The sequence below is a fragment of the Primulina tabacum genome, chromosome 17, assembly GCF_025594145.1.
Source record: "Primulina tabacum isolate GXHZ01 chromosome 17, ASM2559414v2, whole genome shotgun sequence".
NCBI lineage: Eukaryota > Viridiplantae > Streptophyta > Magnoliopsida > Lamiales > Gesneriaceae > Primulina > Primulina tabacum.
In genome coordinates, this window is record NC_134566.1 from 1,649,675 (window position 1) to 1,664,702 (window position 15,028).

General features: G+C 41.6%; 1 protein-coding gene across 1 annotated transcript; it reads right to left on the reverse strand.

Moving 5' to 3' along the window:
* Window positions 1-12,800: 12,800 nt before the first annotated feature.
* On the reverse strand, window positions 12,801-14,750 carry LOC142531764 (uncharacterized). The gene is made up of 4 exons (XM_075638019.1): window positions 14,581-14,750; window positions 13,856-14,451; window positions 13,430-13,738; window positions 12,801-13,315 (listed from the first exon to the last, which is right to left on the reverse strand). Exons 1-4 carry the CDS (start codon window positions 14,748-14,750, stop codon window positions 12,801-12,803), a joined length of 1,590 nt encoding a protein of 529 aa, XP_075494134.1.
* Between the last annotated feature and the right edge of the window lie 278 nt (window positions 14,751-15,028).

The window sequence follows — 15,028 nt, forward strand, 5'->3', positions numbered from 1 at the left end:
CTTAAACATGCTTGCATACTAGAACATACTTAAACATACATAGCTTCATCATTTTGCGTAGAGGATGTTTCAAAGCAAGTGACCCATAACATAATTCGCCTGATCAGACTAAACCACGGTACTGGGCTGACAGGGACGTATCCACTGCCACATACATGAGATCCCCGTTCATAATTTAACGGGCTGATTGGTCCACGTTCATAATTTAACGCTTTCCAATCACGATCTAACCCGTTCATAATTTAACGGGGTGGAGAGGTCCTCGGCCACGTTCACCGACTTCCAAACCCATTCATAATTTGGTCACAAGACATTTAGCATACCTCAAAAACTTAAAATATTTTCTTGCACGTCAAACATACTTACTTGGCGTTGAGGGATTCATTGGACTTCGATCAGGGCCGTTGCTGCACATACTAAATGAATTTAAAATACTTAACTTGCATTGCTTAGACGTAGGTACACATGCTCACCACCAAACCCCATAAACAACTTAAGACGTTCTAAAACTCTCGGGACTTGACCTCATTTAAATCAGTGTACTAAACCATCACATGAATTCTAAAAACAAACAATTATGTTTTTCCCAAAACATGAAGTACACGGACCCCGGGTCCGGGTCCGTGTATGGGTCCGTGTGTGTGCGCAAAGGAAGGACCAACAAAAGGAAGGGACACGGACCCCGTGTCAGGGTCCGTGTAGACTCGGTTGATTGACACTTCGAAGAAAGCAAAGGCACGGACCCCGTGCCCTGGTCCGTGTGGGGGTCCGTGTAGGCACGCTGAAATGGCATCAAGGAGAAAACAAAGGCACGGACCCCGTGCCAGGGTCCGTCCGCGGGTCCGTGTACCTGCGGGACAAGCCAACACCCGAAAATTCTGAACAAGTTTTGTTTAACAGTCTAGACTCGATTGTACAGATCATTAAACGACACCACGAGACCATCTTAGGATACTACATCAATGACTCGAGCCTATACGATTGTCCCCAAAACAACCACATATCCCAAATAACTAAAAAATCCTTAAACAAAACTTTTGACAGAAAATGGTTCACACGGCTACTCGTTCTCTCAAGAGCCTAACGACGTGAAACGACACCTCAATATACATCCCAACAACATGCTAAACATACCTAGACACAGCAACGTTCACCCGTCGATTCCCAACCAAGCCTGCAACAATTAAACTTCAAGAACGCATCAATACATAATTTTCTGAAAAACGCAGTTTGAGCAGTCCCACGAAAAATGCCATAACTCACTCAATTTTTATCCGAATATTTCGAATTTACTGTCAAATCGAAGGTATCAAAAAGTTCTACAATTTTGAAGTTGAAAGTTTTCTCAGACTCACGACCGAAAAATCGCAGTTTTTAAAAATGACAGCAAAAACGAGTTTTCAGATCTAAAATTATCTCAAAACTGATCCAAACCATTTTCCGCTCAAACGACGAACGTCACACATATATTTTTACGCATAAAACAAGGAAACATATAATATGACATGATAGATGCAGCAAAAGAAAGATTAGACGTGCCTTTTGATGATAAACTTTACCGAAACGGTGATACCGAAGCGGAGATGGCGTGAGGATTGATTCGGGACGAACGTGGCGCTAAAATCTTTGAAGAAAACACACGAAAGTTTTCTGGAAGATGGAGATGGGAGGGGCGGCTGCAAGGGTTCTTAGAAACCTAGGTTTTGCTCTCTCAAAAATAAAAATCTGAATTGAAAATATGTGTGTGTGTGTTGTGTCGATGATTAGTGTGTGTAAAAGTGTGTGTGTTTGAGTTAGGTAGTAATTTAGGGAGTGAAAATTGCTTAATTAAAATTTAACCATTAATTTAAAGTTAATCAAACACTAACTCACTCAATGTCCTCAATTAAAATAATTACACACTAATTTTAAAAGTTTTAAACTCTTAAATTATTAAATACATAAATAAGGCTTTTAAAATACTAAAAACTAAATAAACTATTTAAAAATGCCACAACCTCAACTTAAAATAAAATACCACAAATTAGATTACCAAAATTGTCACTGGTCTTTTCCTCAATCCCGCCTCGAATAATCGTCTGAAACATGAAATTTGAGAAATATTTTAACGTGCATCACATAAACAAATTTAATTTAAAATAATGCATTTAAATAGATCATGCACTACTAAGACTCGTTTTAAAATTAAATAAATGCTTTAATAATTAAATAATTGCATGGGTTATACGTGTACTGAATTTGGGCACTACAGTTCCTCTCTCACTTATGAAAATTTCGTCCTCGAAATTAAGTCTTACCGAACAACTCCGGGTAGCGACTCCTCATATCTGATTCTGTCTCCCAAGTGGCCTCCTCCACTGATTGGTTTAGCCACCGGACTTTGACTAGCTTAGTCACCTTGTTCCGAAGTCTGCGCTCCTGTCTGTCTAGGATTTGGACGGGTCTTTCCTCATAAGAGAGGTCTGGAGCCAACTGCAACGACTCGTAGCTCAGAACATGCGAAGGATTAGCTAGGTACTTCCTCAGCATCGAGACGTGGAACACATTGTGTACCACGGCCAGATTCGGCGGAAGGGCAACACGATAAGCTAGTGTCCCAACTCTGTCAAGGATCTCAAACGGCCCAATAAACCTTGGACTGAGCTTGCCTCTTTTCCCAAATCTCATAACACTCTTCATGGGTGCTATCTTTACAAAAACGTGGTCACCCACGGCGAACTCTAGATCTCTTCTTCTCTTATCAGCATAACTTTTTTGACGACTCTGGGCAGTCTTCATTCTGTCTCGGATCTTGACCACCACATTTTCAGTCTGCTGAATTATCTCCGGACCAAGTTCTGGTCTTTCACCAACCTCATCCCAATGAACTGGTGATCTGCACTTCCTTCCATACAATGCCTCATAGGGATCCATACAAATAGATGATTGAAAAATGTTGTTGTAGGTAAACTCCACTAGAGGTATCTTCGATTCCCAAGTCCCCTGGAAATCAATCATACAGGCTCGCAACAAGTCTTCTAAGATCTGAATCACTCGCTCAGACTGGCCATCTGTCTGCGGGTGAAAATCTGTACTGAAAAGCAATTTCGTCCCCATGGCTGCATGTAAGCTCTTCCAAAAGGACGATGTAAACCTCGGGTCCCTGTTGGATACAATGGAAACTGGGATTCCATGCAATCGAACAATCTCTCTGATATAAAGCTCCGCATAATGCGTCATGGAGAAAGTCGTCTTTACTGGCAAGAAGTGCGCTGACTTAGTGAGTCGATCCACTATAACCCAAATGGAATTCGATCCCCTGACTGACCTCGGCAAACCAACCACAAAATCCATTGTAACATTCTCCCATTTCCACTCTGGGATGGGGAGTGGCTTAACCAATCCTGCTGGCCTCTGATGCTCTGCCTTCACCTGCTGACAAGTGAGGCTTTCAGACACAAATCTTCGGATGTCTCTCTTCATCCCTGGCCACCAATACAGGATTTGTAGGTCCTTGTACATCTTGGTACCTTCTGGGTGAATAGAATACGGAGATGCGTGTGCCTCTGCTAGAATATCCTCTCTGATTGAATCAATATTGGGCACCCACATTCTACCCATGAATCTCACAATACCACCTGACACTGTGTAGAGAACACTGCCCTTGGCTTCATCCTTCAGTTTCCATTTCTGTAATTGCTCATCTGAAGGTTGGCCCGCACGAAAATGGTCTTGCAAGGAAGATTGGACTGTCAGATTAGACAGCCTTGGAGCTCTGCCCTTGCGGTAAACTTCTAAGTCAAACCTCTAAATCTCAGATTGAAGAGGTTTCTGTACTGACAACTGTGCTACAACTGCCACTTTCCTGCTTAAGGCTTCTGCGACGACATTAGCCTTTCCCGGATGGTAGCTAATCTCGCAGTCGTAGTCCTTCACCAACTCTAACAACCGTCTATGCCTCATATTCAATTCTTTCTGTGTGAAGAAATACTTGAGACTCTTATGATCCGTGAAAATCTGGCATTTCTCGCCGTACAAGTAGTGCCTCCAAATCTTCAATGCAAAGACAACAGCTGCTAATTCTAAGTCATGCGTCGGATAATTCTTCTCATGCATCTTCAACTACCTCGAAGCATAAGCTATGACCCGACCCTGTTGCATCAATACTGCACCTAACCCGAGCTTAGATGCATCATCGGTGTATAACACAAAATCTCCTTGCCCTGTTGGCATGGCTAACACTGGCGCTGAAATAAGAGCTTGCTTCAATGTATCAAAGCTCTTCTGACATTCATCACTCCACACAAACTTAGCATTCTTTTTGGTCAGTGAAGTGAGTGGCACTGCTATCGACAAAAATCCCTGGATAAACTTACGGTAGTAACCGGCTAAACCCAAAAAACTGCGGATTTCCGATGCATTCTTCGGGTTCAACCCAATCCTTAACTGCCGCTACCTTGGTTTGGTCCACCTTAATTCCACTGCTAGAAATAATATGACCCAAAAACGCTACCTTCTCCAACCAAAATTCGCACTTACTGAACTTCGCAAACAAATTGCGACTTTGCAAAACCTGCAACACTGTCCTCAAATGCTAGCCATGTCCTCATGGCTCTTCGAGTAAATGAGAATATTGTCAATGAATACTATGACGAACTGATCAAGGTAAGGCTGAAATACTCGGTTCATGAGGTCCATGAAAATTGCTGGAGCATTCGTCAGTCCAAACAGCATCACTAAGAACTCGTAATGCCCATACCTGGTCCTGAAGGCTGTTTTGTGAACATCTGCATCTTTCACCTTCAGCTGGTGATACCCTGATCGAAGATCTATCTTAGAGAACACGGTAGCTCCCTGCAACTGGTCGAACAAATCTTCGATTCTAGGAAGTAGGTATTTGTTATTGATTGTTACCTTGTTCAATTCTCGATAATCGATGCACAACCTCATACTCCCATCCTTCTTCTTTACAAAAAGCACTGGTGCGCCCCAAGGCGAGCAACTAGGGCGGATAAATTCCTTGTCGAGAAGCTCCTGAATCTGCTGCTTGAGTTCTAACATTTCAGCTGGAGCTAATCGGTACGGTGCCTTAGAGATTGGCACAGTGCCTGGCATAAGATCTATTGCAAACTCCACCTCTCTCTCTGGTGGAAGACCTGTTACGTCATCAGGAAAGACGTCTGGGAAGTCTCTGACTATTGGCACCTCTGATAAAGACGGAGTGGGTATGTCAGGTGCAGAAATGATGTTGGCCAAGAACGCCTGACACCCCTTAGAAATAAGTCTCCGTGCCTGCATGCAGGAGATCATGCGCGGGAAACTCCTCCATCTAGCTGGCTCAAAAAGAAATTGTTCCATGCCCGGCGGTCTAACCAATACTGACCTCTTCTGAAAATCAATCAGAACTCTGTTCTTCGTCAGCCAGTCCATTCCCAAAATAATTTCGAACTCTGGCATCGGCAAGACGATCAAATCAGCATACACCAGGTGGCCGTGCAATTCTAGATCAATGTCTCTGACCACACTAGCAGCTGACAGCTCTTCCCCTGATGGGACGGTTACTGAATAATTCACGTCGAGTCCAATGGTCTTGATATCCAAGTGACTAGCAAATGTTTCCGAAATAAAAGAATGGGTGGCTCCTGAATCTATCAAGGACTGAGTGGCTATTCTCTTAATGAAAATATTTCCTGTCAGTAAAGTCGTGTCTGGGTTCGCCTCTTGTGCGTGCATGGCGAACACTCTGCCCTGAGTTGGCTGCTTCCACTGTGGGCACTCTTTCAGCATGTGGTAAGTAGCTCCACATTTAAAACATTTCCCGGATCCCCATAAGCACTGTCCGGGATGCTGGCGATTGCACTTCTGACACACTGGGAAATTACCGGGCTTTTTGAGGCGCCCCCTGCTACTGAATCGGACCCTTGCCCTTTGGTGGTCCCTGATAAGGTTTCTTCCCTGGTGGCCCCTGATAATGTTTCTTAAATTGGGGCCTCTGATGCTGTTACTGCTGTTGTTGCGGTGGTGCCTGATAGGGCCTCTTGCCCTGCCTGTCCGCCTCTATGTCCCTCTGGTCTTGTTCTGCCGCCAAAGCTCTAGACACGGCAATTGCATAAGTAGTAAGACCAGCAACTCGCACGTCACGGCGCAAGACCGGCCGCAACCCATCCATGAAATGCCTCAGCTTACTCTGGGCATCATTAGCTATCAGGGGTACAAAATGACACCCCCTCTCAAACTTCCTCACAAAGTCTGCCACACTGCTGTCTCCCTGCCTCAACGTCATAAACTCCCTTGTTAGGCGAGAGCGTACTTCCTCAGTAAAGTACTTGGAGTAGAAGACTTCCTTGCAACAGTTCCAAGGCAACACCTGCAAGTTGACTGCCACGGACGCACTCTCCCACCACAACCTGGCGTCCCCTGACAGAAGGAACGTGGCACACCTGACCCTATCTGCATCGGTCAGTTCCATAAAATCGAAGATTACCTCGATGGACTTAATCCATCCCTCAGCTACCATCGGGTCAGTGGTACCCGAAAACTCCTTAGGAATCATCCTCCTAAACCTCTCATACACTGCTTCCGATCTGGGCCTCTCCCCCGCATCTACTGCAGTCTGGTTCCTCGCAAACTGTGCGAAGAACTGAGTCATTCCTGCCAGCATTTGTGCTTGCATATCTGGCGGTGGAGGTGGAGGAGCGTCCCTTCTCTCCTCTCGAGGCTCTTTGTCCTCATCCCTTGCTTCACGGTCGATCACACGTCTAGGAGGCATTCTGTTCCAACCATTTACCCAACACGTAAACCCACTATGCAAGAATATATAATAACAATAACATAGATGAACGTACTCTGAAATCAAAAATGTAAACATGCTGAAATCATGACAATGCGCTTACTACATAACATAGTTCAAAGCTTTAAAACTTACAGACTTGAGGTGTGACTTCGTGAGCTTCTTGCGACTGGCAGTAGGCATAACCCTTTACAAGAACACCGCTCTAATACCAACTGTAACCTACCGTACTTTTACTACTCAAAATTTGCGAAAAATTTAAAGATTTCTTAATTGAAACATGATCATTCAAAATTCGACTAAAAAGAAGTAAACTGTACGTAACACAAGTTGTTGCAACAAAAGGTTTAAAATTTAAAGTTTGACAAAAGTATAAAATGTTTTCATAAAGCTTAAAACATGGCGGTCCTCGGGTTTAGCCTCCCGCTCAGTCCAAGCCTGCTCCTTGGTCCCCAGCTCCTGTCTCCTCATAAACGTCCTCACCTGCATCGATCAAGTCTAGTGAGTCTAAAGACTTAACACGTATAAACTGGAAGTAACAATTACTACATAATAAGATCACATGCAACTTTAAAATAGGACATACATACTTTAAATTTGAACTTGCAAGATAAAACTTGAACGTACGTACGTACATACTAAGACGTGCCATCAACATAAACTTTTCTTAAACATGCTTGCATACTAGAACATATTTAAACATACATAGCTTCATCATTTTGCGTAGAGGATGTTTCAAATCAAGTTACCCATAACATAATTCGCCTGATCAGACTAAACCACAGTATTGGGCTGACAGGGACGTATCCACTGCCACATACATGAGATCCCCGTTCATAATTTAACGGGCTGATTGGTCCACGTTCATAATTTAACGCTTTCCAATCACGATCTAACCCGTTCATAATTTAACGGGGTGGAGAGGTCCTCGGCCACGTTCACCGACTTCCAAACCCATTCATAATTTGGTCACAAGACATTTAGCATACCTCAAAAACTTAAAATATTTTCTTGCACGTCAAACATACTTACTTGGCGTTGAGGGATTCATTGGACTTCGATCAGGGCCGTTGCTGCACATACTAAATGAATTTAAAATACTTAACTTGCATTGCTTAGACGTAGGTACACATGCTCACCACCAAACCCCATAAACAACTTAAGACGTTCTAAAACTCTCGGGACTTGACCTCATTTAAATCAGTGTACTAAACCATCACATGAATTCTAAAAACAAACAATTATGTTTTTCCCAAAACATGAAGTACACGGACCCCGGGTCCGGGTCCGTGTATGGGTCCGTGTGTGTGCGCAAAGGAAGGACCAACAAAAGGAAGGGACACGGACCCCGTGTCAGGGTCCGTGTAGACTCGGTTGATTGACACTTCGAAGGAAAGCAAAGGCACGGACCCCGTGCCCTGGTTCGTGTGGGGGTCCGTGTAGGCACGCTGAAATGGCATCAAAGAGAAAACAAAGGCACGGACCCCGTGCCAGGGTCCGTCCGCGGGTCCGTGTACCTGCGGGACAAGCCAACACCCGAAAATTCTGAACAGGTTTTGTTTAACAGGCTAGACTCGATTGTACAGATCATTAAACGACACCACGAGACCATCTTAGGATACTACATCAATGACTCGAGCCTATACGATTGTCCCCAAAACAACCACATATCCCAAATAACTAAAAAATCCTTAAACAAAACTTTTGACAGAAAATGGTTCACACGGCTACTCGTTCTCTCAAGAGCCTAACGACGTGAAACGACACCTCAATATACATCCCAACAACATGCTAAACATACCTAGACACAGCAACGTTCACCCGTCGATTCCCAACCAAGCCTGCAACAATTAAACTTCAAGAACGCATCAATACATAATTTTCTGAAAAACGCAGTTTGAGCAGTCCCACGAAAAATGCCATAACTCACTCAATTTTTATCCGAATATTTCGAATTTACTGTCAAATCGAAGGTATCAAAAAGTTCTACAATTTTCAAGTTGAAAGTTTTCTCAGACTCACGACCGAAAAATCGCAGTTTTTAAAAATGACAGCAAAAACGAGTTTTCAGATCTAAAATTATCTCAAAACTGATCCAAACCATTTTCCGCTCAAACGACGAACGTCACACATATATTTTTACGCATAAAACAATGAAACACATAATATGACATGATAGATGCAGCAAAAGAAAGATTATACGTGCCTTTTGATGATAAACTTTACCGAAACGGCGATACCGAAGCGGAGATGGCGTGATGATTGATCCGGGACGAACGTGGCGCTAAAATCTTTGAAGAAAACACACGAAAGTTTGTTGGAAGATGGAGATGGGAGGGGCGGCTGCAAGGGTTCTTAGAAACCTAGGTTTTGCTCTCTCAAAAATAAAAATCTGAATTTAAAATATGTGTGTGTGTGTGTTGTGTCGATGATTAGTGTGTGTAAAAGTGTGTGTGTGTGTGAGTTAGGTAGTAATTTAGGGAGTGAAAATTGCTTAATTAAAATTTAACCATTAATTTAAAGTTAAACGCTAACTCACTCAACTTCCTCAATTAAATAAATTACACACTAATTTTAAAAGTTCTAAACTCTTAAATTATTAAATACATAAATAAGGCTTTTAAAATACTAAAAACTAAATAAATTATTTAAAAATGCCCCAACCTCAACTTAAAATAAAATACCACAAATTAGATTACCAAAATCGTCACCGGTCTTTTCCTCAATCCCGCCTCGAATAATCGTGTTGCGTGTTTTCACTACTGCAAGTGTACGGTGTCAAGTTTTAGTACTGGTTAGAGTACAGATATCGATCCCACGAGAAGTGTGTATAAAAAATGTATATCAGTGCTCGTAATTAAAATAGTCTCAACTTTATTTAGAAGAATCAAATAAAAGGTTGGGTTGTTTGAACGAATTAATTGAAAACAATGAATTAATTAAATCACCGAATTGAGAAATAATAATGAGAGAAAATATCTAGAGAAATGATTTCACAAAGTTTCCACGATAAATATTCACAGTTGAATTTATATTCCTGAATTCCAATTATTTAATGGCCAAGAACACTTAGATTATTTTATTCCCCCTTTCCCAAGTGACGAATACTGTATCTATCAACTTCGATTCAATTATTCCTAATTAGAATCTAAGTTTCATAGATAAATGCAAACAATGTTCTTACTAAGCATCGCTAAAGTTATACGCCTTCCGAACGCTATAAACATTTAACGATGTGTTCTAATGATCTATAATCCTAGTCCCTCTCCCGAGTTGTAAAATTAATCAAACAACAAACAATTTATGGCCAGTAAATTGCAGTGCAATAAACACAGAGAAACACAAGTAAACATGAAATGGAATTCAATCTTATAAAATAACCACGTCAAGTCATCGTGTCCACAAGCTACATCATTCTCTAGAATGAGAAATTAGTTCATCACGAAATCGAAATAAAAACGACGCATATTCAATGTTTTAGACATTGACATATGAGAAAATAGAAATGCAAAAGACAGATAACAAATCCGAAGTGTCGTCTCTGTCCCCAGATTCGTCGCTCTTCGTCTTTGTAATCGATCTTCGCATGTCTTGCCTTCGTCTCGCTTTCGCTCCGAGTCTTCCATCTGTATTTTCGTCCAAAACGGCGTGTTCCCCCGAGTATGACCTAATTAGCGCAATTTATAATATTCTGGACGATGGCGCGCGCGCGGTGGCGGTGGAAATGGCGCTATGACGCGCGAGCTTCTGCTTGTTGAGTCGTACTTGCGCGCGCGCGGTTGCGCGTGAATTCGCGCTGACGCGCGCTACTCTCGGGTCTTCCTGCTGTATCAATTCGCGCGGTAGCGAGAGATGCTGCGCGGTGGCGCGCTAGCTTCAGTCGATCCTCTTGCTTTCATGTGCGTACGGTAGCGCGAGATGCTGCGCGGTGGCGCGCGCCTCTCTGGTCATGGTAATGGCTGAACTCGCGGCTCGGTTCTGTTTTCTCGGTTCACTAGGTTGCGCATCCACTATTTTCTCCATTCCTGAAATGACAACAAAAACAACCAAAAACGCATAATTCTGTTCGAAACCAGCATAATTCAAAATGGATTCTAATATAAATTAAGTGCAAATCTTGCACTTATCAAACCCCCCAAACTTGAACTTTTGCTAGTCCCGAGCAAAATAGAATAAAAACAGGAAGTCAATTAATAAGTAATGAAACTCTTAACAGTCATAGATTCGCAAAAAGTGATATTGGCCTCAGACTTATCTATTTTAGTGTAATTCATGATTTCCCAAGAGTCACGTGTGTGTGTGATATGTCAATGTTCGTTTACCCCATCGAGTGCTCAAATAGAGTCATAATGCCCATTCGCCTTACAGAATCAAGAAATCCTCAGTTTAGTTCAACTCACACTTCATCAAAATACAAATTCACATTCATAGATCACATAGGACTTTATTGGTGATTAATTGGCTCGATGAATATTCAACGGAATTATACCAAAGATGAAATCACACAACGAGATGCTTGCAAGCAAGTGATTAAAGTTTATACTTGATGACTATATTTTTCAGGTATCCATAGGCTTGACTTGAACAACTTTTCTCCACTAGTATATTGGATAAATGTGACACGGTTAATAGGGCTTGTAGGCTTGTAACGTTAGGCCACGGCTCACGACTACAATAAAGGTATGGAAATCAAAATTTCAGAGAACTATTTGAACTTCATCAACTTCACTCATTTTCATTTTCTTTTCAACCACCACCCACTTTATTGTTTTCTTTTCATTCATATCTTTCATTTCCCAAATGCTTTCTTTCTCACCACTTTTGATTCATTCTTTTCACTTCTTTTTGAACTTCTTTTTGCACACTTCAACTATTTTTTTTTCTTTTTTTTTTCAAGAAGCTTTTGAATCACTACAACACCAATGAATTTATTTCTCTCAAAAATCAGGTAGGAAAATAAGTGTATAAGCTTCATTTGGTAGTTGCTGTGGGATATAGAATAGACACAAGTGGGGGCTAATTGTATGTCATTGACACACATCACTTTATTTTTCAGTAGGCTCAAAATGGGACACTAGGGATATTTCATGTTCATTTGGTAGGCTCGAAGGCTCAACGGTTTCAAAGATCGCCTAAATCATTCCTATGTCACATATTATCCGTATTTCGCCTCGAAAAGTGCTCAAACAAGTTCTAGATTACCGTCAATCCATTAATCATCTCATACCAACTAATCATATGCATTTGTTCAACAAAAAATTGATATACAAGGCATGCACAAAAGAACTTTTAAGCATCTCAAAAACTTCGAGGCTCAAAGGGCTACAATTGACAGTAAACAAAGAACAAAGGCCCAAAGATATTGTGAAAAACTGCCTAGATCATTTCTATGTTTGTGAAAGTGTCAATCAATGTCATGCAAGAATTACCAAGAACCAGATATCCGTCGTCTATTTAGCATCATAGGCATACAACTTGTCTCTGAGCAACAATAGTATCAATAAATACGACAGTGCAAAATATTTGTGACTCCTAAGTTATCATGAACACATATAAACTTCAGGACTACAATTCAATTTTCATCATCGGCCACACATTTTTCTTATCCATGACTCTACTTAACTAATCTAGCATGCAATAAATAAAAAAATCAAACTAACTACTGAGCGATAAAACAAAAAATTTGCAGAAAAATTCTAAAAATTCTAACAAGCAACGCAATTTTACCCTCCCCCAAACTTAAAGTATGCATTGTCCTCAATGTATAGAAATAAAGAACACGACAACACATACCTCGCGCACGAGTGTCAAAACTCGGGCGCTCGAGTTGTTGTCCGCAGCATCTGTGTCATCCATGTCCATGGGCTGCGGCGGTGATAGATCTGGTGGTGGGTAAAATTAACAACTAAGGATGTAAAATAAAATAAAATAAAATAATAAAAACAAAATGAATGCTAAAGAAAATAAATTGTGGGTTGCCTCCCACACAGCGCTTGGTTTAACGTCATCAGCCCGACTATACCAATCTTGTTCATGGTGGATCGTATGATATCTTGGAAGCCTTGAGTTCTATGTTTTGACCATCAACCGCCATGGTCAGTTTTCCTTGTCTCAAATCAATGACGGCTCCAGCAGTAGCCAAAAATGGTCGTCCTAAAATAGCATGAACATTCTGACTGTTCCCCATGTCAAGCACCACAAAATCTGCTAGAAGCCTTATTTTATCAATCTTAAGTTCAACATCTTCCACAATACCCAGCGGTGTCCTAACCGATTTATCCGCCATCTGCAAGCTTAGTCCTGTGGGCTTTATCCTACTCAATCCAAGTTTATCGTAAAGGAAACTTGGCATTATGTTCACACTCGCTCCTGAATCACAGATAGCTTTTTTCACTGATTGACTTCCAATTTCACATGGTACAACAAATTCCCCAGGGTCTTGTAGCTTCTGAGGAAGATTTCCTTTCTTGCCCTTATCATCTCCTCCAGTAAATGCCATCTCTTCCTGCTCTGTAGACTGAATGTTAGAGTGTAGGTTCTTGAGATCTTCAAGACCTTTTTTCTTTTGAAACTCAGCCTTCAATTGTAAAAATCTTTGGGGGTAGGGAAGTAAAGAAATATCAATGCGTTGATCAAAATCATAACTCTTACCTTTCTTACCTCGGTTCCTTTTGCTTGGAGTCGGCTGATCAACTTTCTCTTCTTTGCTTACCACTCCAATCTCCTCATGCTGCATAAAAATAGCATTCACCTCTCTCAGATTTGGGTCTGCATTCTTTTGTACAGCGCCTGACTGTTGAGACGTGAGTTGCTTTGTTATCTGCCCCACTTGCGATTCAAGGATTTTCAAGGTAGCGCCAATACTTGCCATATGGATTTCTAGGTTGTCAAGCCTAGACTCAGTCCTAGACATCCTCTTACCAGATTCAGAAACGAATGTCCCAACCAAGTCCTCAAATAATGGCTTCCCTTCGCCATTTGATGTATTGAACCCCGGTGGAGGATTCAATACATTCTTGTTATTTGCGTAAGAAAAATTTTCATGGTTTCTCGAACCAGGATGATAAGTATTAGGGGAAGGGTTACCTCTATATCCTCCATAGCCTCCAAAGTTCTTGTTGGTGATGTACTGCACCTCTTCAGGAACTTGCAATTCTTCAACAACAAACAATTGTCCCTCAGTGTTTGATGTACTCGCTTTATTCATAGTCGCTATCTGTGTAGTCAATGCTGATACTTGCGCAGTGAGTGATGTGATAGGATCCACATCATAAACTCCAGCAGTCCTTTGTATTCCTGACCTCTCAGATGGCCATTGGTAGCTGTTAATAGTCATATGCTCAAGCAAGTCGTAGGCTTGAGCAGGAGATTTGGCAAAGATCGTGCCACCTGCCGCTGCATCCACAGTTGTACGCGTTTGACCATTCAATCCATTATAGAAAAGTTCGATTTGTACCCAGTCTTTAAAACCATGATTTGGGCACCTCCTCAACAACTCTTTATACCTTTCCCAAGCTTCATACAATTGCTCGAAGTCAGTCTGTCTAAAAGTGCTGATCTCAATCTTTAATTGTGCAGACTTCGCAGGGGGAAAATATTTAGAAAGGAACTTCGTCGCCAGCTCCTGCCATGTCGTGATGCTCCCCAGTGGCAATGTTTGGAGCCATCCTCTAGCTTGGTCCCTAAGAGAAAAAGGAAACAAGCGCAGTCGAATAATATCATTAGAAACACCATTTATTTTTACCGTGTCCGTAATCTCCAAGAATGTTCTGAGATGTAGATGAGGATCTGCAGTAGTGGCTCCCCCAAACTGGTTCTGTTGAACCATGTTTATGAATGCGGGCTTAAGCTCGAAATTGTTGGCGTTGATGGTTCCTCGAGCAATGCCAGAATAGTGTGTGTTGATCACTAGTCGAAAGTGATCTCCGATTGGTATAGCCTCAGGCGGCATCTTTCTGTCGTTTTCTCTGTTATCAGCCATCGCTTTGATTTCTTCCCTTCTCGCTTTTCTTAATCTTCTTGCAGTTCGTTCGATCTACGGATCAAAAATAAGCAAGTCAGGGCTTTGCGATCTTAGCATACACTGTCAAGCAGAAAAAAATGAAAAACTCAATCAATATAAAATAAAATAAAAAATAAAAGCTATAAATTAAAATCTAGACTAATTGATAACAATACTGATATAAATTCAAATTTGACACTCCCCGGCAACGGCGCCAAAAACTTGTTGCGTGTTTTCACTACCGCAAGTGTACGGTG